Source organism: Diabrotica virgifera, chromosome 10 (genome assembly GCF_917563875.1).
Source record: "Diabrotica virgifera virgifera chromosome 10, PGI_DIABVI_V3a".
Lineage (NCBI taxonomy): Eukaryota > Metazoa > Arthropoda > Insecta > Coleoptera > Chrysomelidae > Diabrotica > Diabrotica virgifera.
Genome location: NC_065452.1, coordinates 87,957,306 through 87,973,387, shown reverse-complemented (window position 1 = coordinate 87,973,387; position 16,082 = coordinate 87,957,306). Strand labels below are relative to the sequence as shown.

General features: G+C 32.4%; 2 protein-coding genes across 2 annotated transcripts in view; both read left to right on the top strand.

The window, feature by feature from the left end:
- Positions 1–7,726, top strand: part of LOC126878525 (uncharacterized) — a 43,913-nt gene extending 36,187 nt beyond the window's left edge. The window contains exon 3 of the mRNA XM_050641279.1: positions 1,479–7,726. Coding sequence (XP_050497236.1) covers positions 1,479–1,638 — 160 coding nt within the window. The 3' untranslated portion in view covers positions 1,639–7,726. The remainder of the gene's footprint in view (positions 1–1,478) is intronic.
- Positions 7,727–10,605: 2,879 nt separating this feature from the next.
- LOC126893111 (uncharacterized) lies at positions 10,606–11,133 on the top strand. The gene has a single exon (XM_050663057.1). It carries the CDS (start codon positions 10,606–10,608, stop codon positions 11,131–11,133), a length of 528 nt encoding a protein of 175 aa, XP_050519014.1.
- The last annotated feature ends 4,949 nt before the right edge of the window (positions 11,134–16,082 follow it).

Below are 16,082 nucleotides of genomic sequence, written 5' to 3'. Positions count from 1 at the left end.
ATAACTAAAGTCTCTTCCTTTTTCTGGAAATTTTTTAAGTTCATGTTTGCTTATTTGTAAGACACTGTCTATTAAGATCTCCTATTGGATGTTAGCATCCTGACCTTTTCTGTTATCAGTTGTAGCTGGCTGTAGTCCTTGATGCATCCTTTTTTCAGAGTTAAATTTCTCTATCTTCTTCCTGCCATAAGATAGTCTATCTCAGTGGTTCTCAAAGTTTTTGAGTCATGTACCACAAAATTCTTTAAATTATTTTTGATACTACCTCACTGAAATATCTATCGAGATAGATAGTCTAATTAACTACAAATATGCTGGATTTTGAAAGAGTTTTTTTGTTTTGTGTACCACTGCAAATAATGATATGTACCACCAGTGGTACATGTACCACAGATTGAAAACCCCTGGTCTATCTGGTTTCTTACCATTTTATCGTCTGTATCCTGAGGCGACTTTCAGGTATATAATCTTGGTGTAAGCTTCTGTAACTTGTTTGCTATTACCATTTCTTTTTCTTGGACAAATTCAACCAGCACTTTTCCCCTTTCATTACGCTCGCCAAGTCCATGTTCTCTAATCAAATCTTCGCATTTCCCTTTGCCTCATTTGGCATCACTCATAATAATAAATAGGTATTTCATGTTTTTTAACACATTTTAATACTTGTTCAATATTACCTTAAAATTCTTCGATATCCTTCTCTTTACTCTGAGCTGTAGGTCCTTAGACTTGTACTACATATTAATTTTAGGTGTTGGGATATGAAGTTGTAACATCATTACTCTTTCTAATAGATGAAAAAAACACTCGGCCGTCTGACCTCACTAATAATTCCGAGAATAATAATTAATATGTTATGTAATATAATTAATATCGATTTTCAGTCTGACCTTTTTTTTTCTAAAGTATATACAGTAAAACCTGTCAGTAAGGGCCACTAAAAATGAAAAAGCTAATGGCCGATATAGAAAGGTGGTCGGTATTGCCAGTTTTTGTAGTCCAGATATAATTGGTTTGGGGAATTTTTAAACTAGCCGTTAGTACAGGTGGCCGATTTTGGCAGGTGGCCGGTAACACAGGTTTTACTGTAATTTACCAACTTGAAAAAGACTTCTTACGTTCCATGTTCCATTTTTTAAATTCATCCTGGGGATTCTTAGCACCCCCTTCACATTTTCTTTTATATCCAGTATTTCGTCATTCATCCACAGTTTATGTTTCTTTCTTCTTGTTCTCAAATACTTGTCGTGACTTGGATTTCGTGACTCATATCATTGTCGTTATCTCTGTCTGTTGTGTTTTCTATATTAGTCATTGTTGCTCTATATATTATTTCTTGTTTTAAGTATGTCTTAATCGCATTCCTCGTTTAATTTAAAACACTTCCAATAATTGGTGGTGGACCAGTATTATATAGCTTTGTAGCCCTACTCAATATAGAGCTAAAGTATAAGTTTAACATTTTTGTTTTGTTTTAGGAATTACAAAGCTTCTCCTGAAAAGAACAAGGAATTTTACCTTCTCAGCGTCTTCTTAGGTGATTTTATTCAGTCTCCAAAATTCTGTAATCAGTTAGTGAAACGAGGTCGAGCCTGTAAGGATGAAATAGGATCAAGTAGTAAATTATCATCATCATAAAATTTTTTGCATAATGAAGAATGAAATTATTTGTAAGGTATCTGACGAACGCTACAGAAAAAAAATGGTTTTAAACCAGATTAGAAAAATATAAACTTATTTGCCATAGATCCATCTATAACTGTACACACATTCATAATCCCGTGAAGATTGTTAAAAAATGTGTGATAATGAATTTAAGTGATTCACGCCATTTATTATAGCAGTAAATAATGTACTTAGATTGTTATCACTGAAAACATTAATATTTTCATACCATTCATACCATTTACAGTGCAATGCAATTTTTGGTGATTTGATTACAGATTGATCATCAATTTTATTTTTGTTTTTAGGCGTGTTTTAGTCCGTTTTACTTTACTTTTTGTTCTTTCAGAATGGGTCAGATTTTTTATTTTTTCGTCTACTAAGACGCATATTATTATCCATGTGTCACCAAATATCCTCATTACATGACCAGCCTATTAAAAACTCTACAAGTCTAATGTATTCTGAGATACCCTTTGAATAGACTTTAAAGTTCATGGTTATACCTAGATATTTATAGAGAATTGGATTCGAAATCCGATATTTATATATATATATATATATATATATATATATATATATATATATATATATATATATATATATATATATATATATATATATATATATATATTATCCTATTTTCGGTATTTGGTCCAAAGATATTCATTAGAATTTTTCTTTTCATAACTTCTCGTTTTTATTTAATGACAGAATTGAAGACCAAACTATTTTATATGCAGCTACAAAGACTATAGTTAAAAAAGCAGAAAAATTAAAGAGCAGAATGGTATAATTATAAATGTAAATGGATCATACCAGAAAAAACGAAGCATACCAGAAATATATGGAATGAAAAACTGATCTGGACGAAGATCAGATAAAATATACAGAATATAAAAAAGAGAATTCAAAACTGCTAAGATATAGAAAATGGAATAGAAATTTTAAAGTAACGTTCCTAAGTAAAGCACTTAAATATTGAACGAACTATATGGCCCTTAGAAGTTAAGGAAAAGAATGGCAGAGGAAAACCAAGGAGGAGATAGAAGGGCTGTGTAACAGAGGAGTTGACAGATAAAAGCTTAAATAAAGAAGACACGATGGACAGATGTGAGTGGTGAGTAAGAGTAAGGTATAGCGATCCCTGAAAAGAGAAAAGCTATAAGGAGACAGAAAAAGAGGAATAAAGAATTGAGGATGTCCTTGTACATCGTCCCATCAAGTTTACACTGTATGTGTACATCACAATCTGCTTAGACTTGTCAAACAATATATTGTTTGAGTTTACAAACATTTTTTCTTATAACATATTCCATACATTTATAAACAGAATCCCATGTGTTAGCTCCTTAGTTATCTGGAAGGGATCTGTCAATTCGTTCTTGACTCGTAAATTTATATTCTATGTGAGTAACTCGTAAAGTTATATTCTATTTAAATTTATATTCTATGTGAGTAATGGTGGCTTGAACTAATCTTACCAATCTCCTTGAATTACCAAATTCTCGCATAATTAAGTATATTTTATATCTGTTTATGTTGTCATAGGCTTGTCGAAAATCTACAAAGGCTTGGTAGATATCCATATCGTGTTTTCAGAATTTAGCTAATATTTATTTTACGTTGCATAACTGGTCAATAGTAGACCGTCTTGATCTAAATGCGGCCTGTTGTTCCCCTTTGATTTGATCTGTGAAGTGACTCAATCACCATCTTTATGATGCACATCAACATCTTATATCTCAAACAGGATAAGGATATACCTCTGTCGATTATGAAGCTGAATTTTTTATATGATAACAAATAAGTATCCCCAGTTTACCAAATTAGAAAAGCGTTCGTTAGTACCTCGGGTATATTATGAGCAATATACTTATTTTACTCCAGGAAGATATGAAAAATTTAATCGTGCTCAGGAGTCCACAACAGGTATTTGATGAGTTTTTCCCATCATATATATAGAAATATAATACGACAACCTATATAACTTTTGCAGAAATTTCGACGTAGTTTTTAATTATTAACAATTTAGTGCAAAAATTTGATTTCTTTTAATTTAACTTACCGTTAGAGAGGTCTCTAAACATATTAATATTTAAATATTTTATATGTTATTTTATAAATATTTCATATTTTATATCGAGATAGAAAAAATTTGTTAATCCAAAAACAACAAAATAATACAAAAACGGTAATTGTTTATAACTTTTGAAAAAAAAACATTATTACAGATCAACTTCAACTAGTAGCATATGCAGATGATCTAGTCATCATAGCGAAGACGAAGATGATACTTATTAAAGTAGTTGAAAAATTAGATAATAAAGTGAAGAGAATAGGGCTACAGATAAACCAGCACGAAACAAAATACTTGGCGATAGGGAAGAATGACACAACAAATCAGAAATATCTATTAACACAGATCTAATAGCGAAAACAAATAGGGAGTAACAATAGGGAAAACCGGAAAAAAGAGAACAGAGGAAAGAATTCTGAAGGGCAAAAAAATATGGACTGAATAAAAATCTGCTGAGAAGCAAGACCCTAAGTAAGAGAACCAAGATGAACCTATATAAAACAGTAATAAGACCTGTTGTTACATATGGGATGGAAACAACAACGATTAACAAGAAAAAGGAAGATAGCCATCTGAAATTAATTTAAAAGAAAAATTATGAAAACAATACTGGGCCACAATGTAACAAGACAGAGAAAAATACGAATGAAAACAAATGCCGAAAGGGAAGAAAAATTAAAGAGAGAAAATATAATCAGATACATAAAATCGCTTCGCTTAGAATGGATAGGATATATACAGAGACGCCCACAGTCAGATATGTTAAGAAGGATAACTAACTGAACACCACTATGGCCTAGGTGTAGATGAAGACCCAGAAGAAGATGGCTGGATGATGTAGAAGAACACACAAGAGCAATGAATGTGAAAGACTGGAAAGTTCAGTGCAAGGACAGGAAGAAGTGAAAAAGAGTCACGACAGCAGCAAAGACACACATGGCGTTAGCTATAATCCCTAGGGATTGTAATGCCTAATGAATTAATGAAAATTCAACTTACACATTTGTGATTTCTCTCAAATGGGAGTATTCTAGAGCTTCTTGTAGAGAACAAACCTTCAAAATTTCAGCTCAATATAGGTTTGCTCACTATACCTTTTAAGAGAAAATCTCACCAAATATTGGTCTTACAAAATATCATGAACCTGGGTTCAGGGCCCCCGCTACCATATGTGCAAAGTGTGCAATGCACACGGGCGCCATCCTTTAGGGGCGCCAAAACCCAGGGCCAAAAATTGAAAAAACAAATTGGCAAAAAACAATTTTACAACAAAATTCGAGAAATTAAATAGAATTCGGTAAAAAAAAACAAAGATTGTAACAACTGCATTTTTACCAAATCTACTGTATTTACCTCTGTTGTATGAAAATGTCCTGATGGGTCCCTGGACGAGAAGTGTGTGTCCCAGTTAATGTCCCTTTTGTCATAATTATTGATTTTTCTTTCGGATATTCGCTTAGGGTAGTTAGGATTATTTAGGTTAGTTAGGGCTAAAATATATAACTTGTGACTGGCTGAATCACTAATGTGTATGCCAAAAAAAAACTTTATTTACCTCAAATAATGTAATACATACTCCATACGTTTTTGACAACTGTTGTCACCTAAACTCTGCCATGTAAGGTTCTACCTGCAATTTTCCAACCAATATGGTTGATGTCATGTGATGCCAGGGGTTAATCTGGAAATATTTTTAACATCCTTCAAAATCAGATAATATAATGTAACCCCAACTGTTTAAAATCAATTTAAGGGTTTTTACCCGTACATTTTGGTGCTTAAAGCATGTAAACCTGTGATAACACTGATGATCGAATATTGATTCCGAAAACGTTTTGTTGTAATACAGCCCTTTTTAGGGATTTTAAATACATACACCTTTTACAAAATAAGGTTTTAATTTTTTACTTTTTTCATATTACAGTTTTCGCAGTCTTGCCATCTCTTCTAGTGCTTTACTATTGCATGGTGTACATTTTGATTTAAGAAAAAAAAATATGAAAAAAAATTGATTTTGATTTAAGAAATGTATGAAGAAATTACAGAAAATGTACAAGGTATGTATCAAATGTTGAAATAAATTCAAAAAATTTGTCTATCATATCTTTTTTTAAACATGACGATATATTTTAGTGTTTGAAAAGTGTAAGACTAAAACGTAAAAAATAAAAAAAAAATATGAAAACAATTTTTAAGAAACGCTTTTCGTTAGTTACGTGCGACTAAAATTAAAAATATTATAAAAAAATTAACTAAAAAATGCAAAAAATAAAAAACTTAAAATCGAAGGATTATTAGAAAAAAACTGTTAAACCGATTACATATAAAAAAATCTCACACATTCGTTAAAAAATTGAAAAACAGCTAACACATTCGTTAAAGAAAAGCGTGGGGCGCTTTTCTTTAACGAATGACCTCAAACCGTTTATTCGATGAAAACGCGCCCCACGGTTCTCTTTAACGAATGTGTTGATTTTTAAAATTTTTAACGAGTGTGTGAGATTTTTGTATATTTAATCGGACTAACAGTTTTTTCAAATAATCCTTCGATTTTAAGTTTTTTTATTTTTTGCATTTTAGTTAATTTTTTTATAATATTTTTAATTTTAGTCACACGTAACTAAAGAAAAGCGTTTCTTAAAATTTTTTTAAAATTTTTTTTACCGTGAACGTGATACCGTGTAATTTTCGGGGTCACCACCGAATTGCATGAAAATGTGGATTTAGGTTCTGCTTCCCTTCACTTCAAAGTTGGACTTTGCCGATAGTCGCTTTTGCTTGGGGAGTGAAAGTTACCCCTTCTCGGGGTTGAAAAAATATAGGTTTAAAATAAGTCCGGAAATGGATAAACTGACTAATTCTAAACAACTTTTATTCTATAGAGTTTTGTAACTAAATCAATAATTTTCGAGTTATTTGCGAGTGAAAATGTTTATTTTTTCAACAAAAAACACGTTTTTAGGCAAGTTTTCACCGTTTTTAGGCGGCAAATAACTCAAAAACTAAGTACTTTATCGAAAAATATTGTTATCAAAAATGTAGCTGAAAAAAATGGTATGTTAATGAAGTCTATAGACCTAGTAAAACCAAAATTGAAGGTCATGAAAAATACGTTCGTATTCGTCAAATGAATTCCAAATCGAATATTTCTACTTGAAATATCCTAAAAATGAAGCACTTTTCGGGGAAAACTCATTAAAACTTATTATGACTTCTAAAGTTCAGTTTTTTGCCTTACTTTCAAAGAAATCATAGAAATAAATAAATAAGTACGAACCAAAATGCCTTAAGGGGCGCCAAAATTCTTTTTTGTACACAGGCGCCAGTAGCCCTTACGGGGGCCCTGCCTGGGTTACTCATTTGGTGACATCAATCTACGAACGAACCTATGAAATCCGACATTACTGAAATCATTTTTATCTCTATCTCAGTGCGTTTTCATAGCAAGACAGAGTAAAACTATTTTTTTGCGCTAGTAAAATAGTTATAGTAATTATTGTTTTTCTTCTGGCATTCGTTTTTAATACTTTTTATTGAATTCAGTATAAAATTAAAATATTTAACATTTTTAGATTAATTTTTTCGGGCATGCGTATTTCTACGTTTCATGAAGTTTTGATCCATTCCTACCTGGCTATTGTGAATTCCTGATACACATTTATTTTCCTGGTCTATTTTAGATAAGTTTTAGATTACTATGTATACACAGATCAAAAAATATTACAGGCATTTAGTCACTTTTGATATCTTTTGATCAATCGTTACTGATTTTGGAGCAGATATTTTGAGTTGTCATAAACATATTTAGGCCATTTTTTAATATTAATTATGGTACTTTTTTATAAAAATATTTGTTACAAATTTAGTTTCGTTAATTTACTAGTCAATCTCTATAAAAATATTATTGTAGGATAAGTAGGTATATGACAAATGTATAAATTGCGTTTCATATTTTATAATTTATTATTAAAAATAAACAAGTCTGTTGTTTTTTTATTTTTGCCTTCTCATTATTTTAGGCTAAGTACCTAATTAACAATCATTTTTTATTATATTTTTTATTGTTGGTTTTGTTTGTGTACAATGTTTTGTTGATATATCCATGAATATGAATATATCTGCTAATAATGGAATTTTGCTTATCTTGTTCTCGTCTTCTTGTAGCACTACAACCCGGGGTGAGTCTTGGCTCCTTCGCTGACTGCACAACTCGCGTCCATCTCGAACGGTCGTCAATGATAGTTAAGTCAGTGAGCAGCTCCATTGTTCTTAAATTTGACCATATTTGTTACCTCTCTTAATCCCTAGGACTACGTCGCTCTTCCTATACATTTTTTGCTTATAGAACAACAAAAACCAAACTGAATGTTTTAGCTTTCATGGAGCTACTGGTAGTAGAGACAAGTGATACTTTCTGCTACTCCAAGACAAATTAAGCATACACCGAGGTGATTAAATTATGATTAAACAACTCGAGGTGATTAAACCAAAGCCCAAAATAAACTATGTAAAATTATTTAACGAAAGTAGGAATTTTTTACTTTTAAATTTTCCTCAGCTTGAGAATTGTACACACACGCTAATATTTCTATCATTAAACCGAGGAAAGATAACGTCGACAGGTATTTCTGCGACAATAATGCGTTTTTAAGCATTTTAAAGAACTTGTATACCTTATAACAGTCTTTTTTTAATAAACATGTTAGAGATGTTATCACCACCATTTTTTTCCTGAATATCTTTGTCATAAACGCCATAAACGGCATAAGTTTGAAGCATATTTTGTAGTCTAGGGTTATTATATATACACACCGGTTTTGGGCGTCAACGCCTTTCCCTTAGGGATCTATGGAGGAGTATCACCGAGCCGCAACCCTTTATCCCTTACCACTCCCCCATAGGCGGATCAGATATCAGCTTATTCCAGACCAAACCGTAGATTCTTTAGAATTTTAGACTATGACGTTAGCCTTTTTATTTTTCTATTCGCCGGCCGGACCCCGAACCTCGATCGCATAATATGCGATCGAGTATATTATCCTCTAGATCAGGGGTCGGCAACGTGATGCCCGCGGGCACCAAGGTGCCCGCGAAGCAATTTTAAGTGACCGCCATTCCTTTCACCATCTTAATTTAAAAATGTAACCAAACAACTATTTGTAAAACTAGTTAAAAACGGAACTTTAATAATTTAAAGCTTATTCAAATCTAAAGTTTTAAAACTGAATTTCAGCGACATCAATACAAAACTAATAGAACAACTGGCTACGACCCTGCTCACATCTTACTAACCTAACGAACATGATACAAACGCTCCGAGCGGCGCGCGGCGCTGGCATATCTATACGCACCGTTATGTTTTCCTCACCCTCGCGCGTCTACTATAACTCCGTCTACCTGCCTGCTACCATTTCATGCGCCAAGTGCTAACTAACCTGTGTGAATTTATTCTTATCGTGAATTTATATTAATTTGGAGTTGTAAGTATATATCTGTGATTGTTTAATTCTTTATATTTATTATTTTACTGTTATTTTAGCCGCTATGGAAAATAAAAGAAAGAAGATAACGACACATAATTTTATTGTCGAGTGGGAAGAACAGTTTTGCTTCATTTACTATAAAAAAAAGGGTGTGCTTATTGTGCAATTCAAGCGTAGCGGTTCCAAAAAAGTAATGTGGAGAGACATTTCATTACCACTCACAAAAATTTTAACATAACTTTTCCAATAAACTCGGAAATTAGAAAGAAAAAGATATCGGAACTTAAACTCAAGTTGACTAAGCAGCAAAACTTATTTGCCAGACCAATTTCCCAATCAACAAAAGCAACTACTGCCTCTTTCAAGATTGCGCACCTTTTGGCCAAGAAAATGACACCGTTTGTAGAAGGTGAGCTTATTAAGGAAGCCGTGTTATTAAGTTTCGAAACACTTTTTGACGACCATAAAAGTAAAAATGAAATAGTAACAGCAATAAATGGCATCCAGCTATCAGGCAGAACAGTAACTCGAAGAATTGAAATGATGGCTACAGACATTGAGTCACAATTGAACACTGATATTCAAAAAAGTGTATTCTCTTCACTGCAAGTTGATGAGTCAACAGACGTGTCCGACACTTCTCAATTATGTATTATTATAAAGATGGTTTTCGAAGATTTTATTGTTAAAGAAGAATTTCTAAAAATGTTACCGTTAAAAGGGCGGACAAGGGGTGAAGATATTTATATGACTTTTAAAAAATTTTTAGAGGAAACTAACATACCTTTGAAAAAATTGTCATCAATTACAACAGACGGCGCACCTGCAATGAAAGGAAGAAATAGCGGTTTCATAGCTCTATGTAAGAGAGACTCGATGTTTCCCAAATTTGCCTCTTATCATTGTATCATTCATCAGGAAGTATTCTGTTCAAAGGTGATTCCTTTCCAAGATACAATACAAACTGTAACCAAAATTATAAATTCAATAAGAGCAGGAGCTTTGCAACACAGATTATTTAAAATATTGCTGCAAGAGAATGGTGCAGAATTTGACGATCTGATTACACATACAGAAGTACGGTGGCTGAGTAAAGGAAAAGTACTTGAGCGGTTTTTAAATTTATTACCTCAAGTAAGAGAATTTCTATTATCCAGAAATAAAGTTTGTCCGAAGTTAGAACAAACACCTTGGTTAATTCGGCTTGGTTTTTTAACTGATTTAACTGTAAAATTAAAAGAATTAAACTTACAACTACAAGGCAGAAATCATCATATTGCTTCCATGGTAAGTGCGGTAAATGCATTTAAAGCTAAATTGGCGCTCTGGAAGTTACATATGGAGAACAATAATTTATCACATTTCCCAAATTTGAGAATGGTAATAGAAAGTCATTGCGATGAAAATGTTACCATTCATCAGTTTGCCAAACATTTTGATTTCTTGTTGACAGAATTTAACAAAAGGTTCGAAGAATTTTCTGAACTAGAGACATTTTTGATGTTTTTCATTAATCCTTACTCTCATAGAAATGAAGATCTGAGTGAAAAGATTTCAACAGATTTCAGTATTTCTAATAAGGAGGATTTGGAATTGGAAATTATAAATATCACCAACGACATCCAAGTGAAATCATACTGTAACGAAGAGAATTTTTGGAATTTAGTGGATATAAATATTTATCCTTTGTTGAGAAAATGTGCCCTGAAGTTAAATTCCCTCTGTGCCTCGACATACGCCTGTGAATCTTTATTTTCAAATATGAAATACTTAAAATCAAGGTACCGATCAACCCTTACTGATGCTCATTTAGACCAATGCCTGCCAACTGGAAATTCTACTTATATATTCCACATTACAACGAGCTGGCCTCAAATTTACAGTGCCAAATATCTCACTAGGTGACTACTTATGCTTATATTTTATATTAGAATTTGATGTGAAATAAAAATTTGCCTATATAATACATTTTTTATACTATTTTCATGTTTCCTCGCCGGGGGGAGGGGCGCTACTTTTCATCAGGTGGTGTCCGCCAAATTTCACAATTTTTGAAATGTGCCCTCCTAGTAAAAAAGGTTGCCGACCCCTGCTCTAGATTTGTTGATCGAGCGCCTCAAACCGCTAGGCTAAATGACCGTCTTTAGTTACTAACCGCTAGAATATAACGAAAAACCAGTTCCCATTTCCCATACTTGAAAATCTTCTCCTTCACGAAACTCTTTTATATGTAGTAAATATGTTAGGAAATTTCGTTTTCTTCTTGGGTTCCCGTTGTTCTTTTCTGACGTCAATTGAAAATTTTCTTTTCTGAAATCATCAACGTCTGTTGAATAATAAACCTATCCTGATAATTTTTCTTGTTACTTGTAAAAAAAGATTTTTTCATGAGTAAGAAAAAAAAGAAAGAAATTTGGTGATTGTTTCACATGTTAGTTCAGATAATGGTTAGTTCTCTTCTTCTTATTTAAGGCGAGACTCGAATCCCTGGCTCTTGGTCGTAAGTCCTTTGTACCACACCTTGTTTTCCCATTAAACTATAATAAGTCCTATGGCCTCTACGAAGATTAACAGTTTCCTTATTGATAGTTTTAGGATTTCGTCTGGTTCAATCTTTAGATAACCAATAAATTCCTGCTTCATATCACTTAGCACACCGCAATATATAGGATGTATATGACAGTTCCTTCTTCCAGAGAATATATATGTAGGTGTTTTCTTAAACGACAATGTCCAGTCACCATTTCGGTGACCGTTTTAATCTCTTAATTATTTAGGTTCATCAAATTGTCCCGAGAGTTTTTTTATCAGTATTCTTGATTATTTTCTTAGTCCGGATTTGCCTTAACTGACTCTCTTTTGATGATTCCTTATCGGCCACTTCTGCATCTCGTTTTCTGTATCATCTTTGGTGACGCTACAGAATGGTTCTGGGCCTACAAAGGTTTCGCCCAGACATTACTTTGTCAACAAATCTGCTCGTTGATTCCCATGCACCCCTTCATGACTCGGCACCCGTATTAAAGGCACTTTCTTATCTTTTGCCGTCAGGTTGTTGAGGAGATTTTTGCAGTTCCTTGCCAGTTTTGATTTGGTAAGTGGGTTATTTACTGACAGAATATCCTCTTGGCTATCTGTATAAATATTGATTTGTTTGATATCTGGTCGCAGAAGTCTCAATTTCATTAATAGAGTCCACTTAACCCTTAAACGCCCAACCTTTTTTAGGTTCCATGTACGCCCAAGGGTGGGTAAAAAATGTCCACCTCGAACATAGCTAATATATTTATTGAGAGTTGTTGAAAATGGATTAAACTTAAGAATCTTATGCTTAATAAACACTGCATCTTCTAAAATATTAATATAAACAATTTACAAACCTTACAACAAAATTACAATTTACATCAAAATTAACACACCAGTAAAAGCCAGTAATTTAGATTTGTCGATTTTCTCCACATTCTTCCTTTCAACCTCCTCATTGGCGGATAATTATGTAGATTATGTAATTATACGTCGATAATTATATCGATTATCTTCTTACCAACGAGAAATTATATAGAAACCTTTAGTAACAAGTTTTACCAAGGGTGTACTTTTTATGCCCACCCATATTTAACTCGAGATGCTACTTTTATTTTCAAAAATATCGGTAGAACCAAATTAACATTCGATAAAGGGCTGTCTTTTTAACAATAAATAATATTTTTAAAAATTTTAAACACGTAATAAATATGTTACAAGGGAATACGCATTAGGTGGACATTTTTTACCCACCCTTGGGCGTTTAAGGGTTAAGGAAAACTTTAGCCGGGAACACAGTTGTGGGATTTTCCCATTAATATTTGGGAATATTTGTTCTCTAAATTAAACTAATATTTCATTAACTTAAATGTTGTGGATTTCATTTTTTTTTTTGTTGACAAATAAAATGTGTTACAAATAGAAGAGACGGTAAAGCAATGTTAACAATAGCTAACTCAATTTCTGATAAAAGTGGACTTAACGTGTTTTGCTTTTAAACATATAATTTGGAAGAGAAACCCGTTTCAACAAGTACATGGTTTATATTTTAATATACACGCTTAAAATAAAACCAAGTTACAGGCCCATAAAATTGACTACTCTAATACATTTTCATCAGGATTTTATGACCGTTTTGCATAAAATGACCTCTTGTTTTCCGGAAAATTTTCCGGAAAAAACAAAGGCGTTTTACTAGCCATAAAAGTATTGTAAAGTGGATTCGTTTTAAGAGTGTTTCACTGGGGACTCCAATCAATTACTCGAAATTTTATTGAAAATTGATTTTATGACACACTTCAGTAATTCTTTTCCGTAAGAAATAAAAAAGTGATTAAGCTTAATTGAAATACTCCAAATAGAGAGGAGCATTTACATTTTCAGTTTACGAAATAAAAATTTATAGAGTAGAATATAAACAAAAATGTAAAAAATAGTTATACAATAATTTATATTCAATTATACAGGGTGGTTCATCTTATTCGCCTCGGTGTCTGTACGGAAAACCACTTGATATTTTAAAAAAAAATTCTTCACAGAAATATACAGGGCCATTAATACTACAATCTAAAAAAATGTGAATTATACAGGGTGCTCCAAAAAAGATTGGTATATCAAAGTTATATTTTTTCTTATGGAATATCCTATATCTGATGACAGGATTAAATTGACCTTAAAAAATAAGATATACTTTCATAAAGGTTCCCTATACCTAAATACAGGGTGTTTTGATTTATTTCGATTTTTATAAAAATGTAAGGTTTTAGAAAAAAATAAATATCTACGAATCTAAGAATCAGTAACAAATTATTTCTTGGATCTTAATAAAAGACTATTTTGCATACTTAAACAGATGCTTATTGCAACAAAAATTCTTACAGGGTGGTCAAAATATGATATTGTTCTATTAACAAATTTAAGCTGTAATAACTTACTTATTTTAAATGGAACACCCTGTATCTTACTAGAAACTTACTATCGCGTAGAAAATTTACTTACCTTTCAATTTGTATTAGAGTTTCCTATACCTATCTTTCTACAGGGTGGTCAAAATATTAGATTTTTCTATTAATAAATTCAAGCTGTAATAACTTACTTATTTTAAATGGAGCACCCTGTATCTTACTAGTCTATCGCGTAGAAAATTTACTTACCTTTCAATTCTTATTAGGGTTTTCTATACCTATCTCCCTTCATTTTTTAAATATTTAAAGATTTCCTAATTTTAAGCTTTAAAAATTAGAATTAAGTAGAGGAAAGGATGCAAATATGGGCTACCCATTTTGTTTTTCTTTGTAAAAAAAGAATAAAGATTCTGTTTTATTTCCAAAGGTATGTAAGAATACCTACATTTAGTTATTTATAACCTGCCCAAAGTCCAAATTGATTAAAAAATATACAAGTGTTTTAAATGTACAAATCATGAAAAATTGTACTTTTGCGCCGTTTGAATAATGATCCTAAATATGGGCTACCCCGAAAAATGTGTCTTAAATTTGTGTGAAGTGAGATAAATGCGTGACAAATATATTTTAATATCTAAAATACAAAAAATACATCAAATAACCCATATGCTAAAACTATTTGCAAACGTCACACACATATTCTTCTTTTTCGGCCCCAGCGCACTGGTTATGTGCCCACAAATGGCACAGAAGCAATTTACCCATATTTCACCAAGATTATACTCTGAAAAAAGGGCTTCGCAAAACATACACGTTACGTCAGCTGCGTCTTGTGGAGGCTGTGTAGAAGGAAACTCATTGTAATCACTCTCATCATCTGCAGGCACATATTCCTCCTCATCCTCGCTACTAGAACCCGATTTCTTTTTTTGGTTCTTTGTGACTTTGTTAACCTGCTTACGTTTTCCTTTTTTATTTCTTTTTCTTTTCTTTTTCTTTGCCTTTTCCTACTTCGTTTTGCCTACATTGCTACATTGTTCTAAATATGAGCCACTAGCCCATAATGAAAACAGAGACATAGCCCATATTGTAAACACGCTTGCTTTGCACAACAGAAGAAGTTATGTCTAAAAGCAGACAATTTGAAGAAAACTCATTAGCATATATCAAAGACTAATAATAGAGCTTCAACGTGACACAGACGTTTTTTTGAAATTCGTGTTTATTTGTAAATACTGGAATTTATCAACTTACCCGAAAAAGTTTTGACACTCGCACCAACCGACAAACAATTATTATAAACTGGGAAATATCTACCACAGCGGCGACATCGCTACGGTGATAGTTTAACTTCGTCAAATACCTTTTGCAATAGTCAAAATGTAGAGATCTGCAACGAATAGCTGTGAAACCCACCTAGCCCATATTACAAGACCAGCCCATATTTGCAGCTTTTCCTCTACCTATGTCGTGGATATGTACAACACATCACCAACACCAAAGTTTTCATTGTTATCATTTGTAATCACACAGAGTGGTGTATTATTTTAGTTGATTTTGGCCTACATGTGACATTGAATAATGTGTTTATATTAAACTGCATACCCTATATTAGATGCTTATTCTGGAAGATATTTAAATTATATTTCATTCCGTATAAGTATTTTCCATATCTTAACCCAACACCCAACGGTTGTTAAGTAAATTTAAGAACCCCACTGTTTGTTTGAATCTTTGAATCGCAATTACAAACAATTAAATGCAATGGCTACTTTGACGAAAACGAGGCTATTGTACATCATCATCATCATTGGCTCGACAGCCCTTTCTGGGTCTTGGCCTGTTCCAGGATTCTTCTCCACTCTGATCTGTTTCGTGCTTTTTTTCTCCAGTTTTTTATTTTTAAGATTTTTATATCATTTTCTA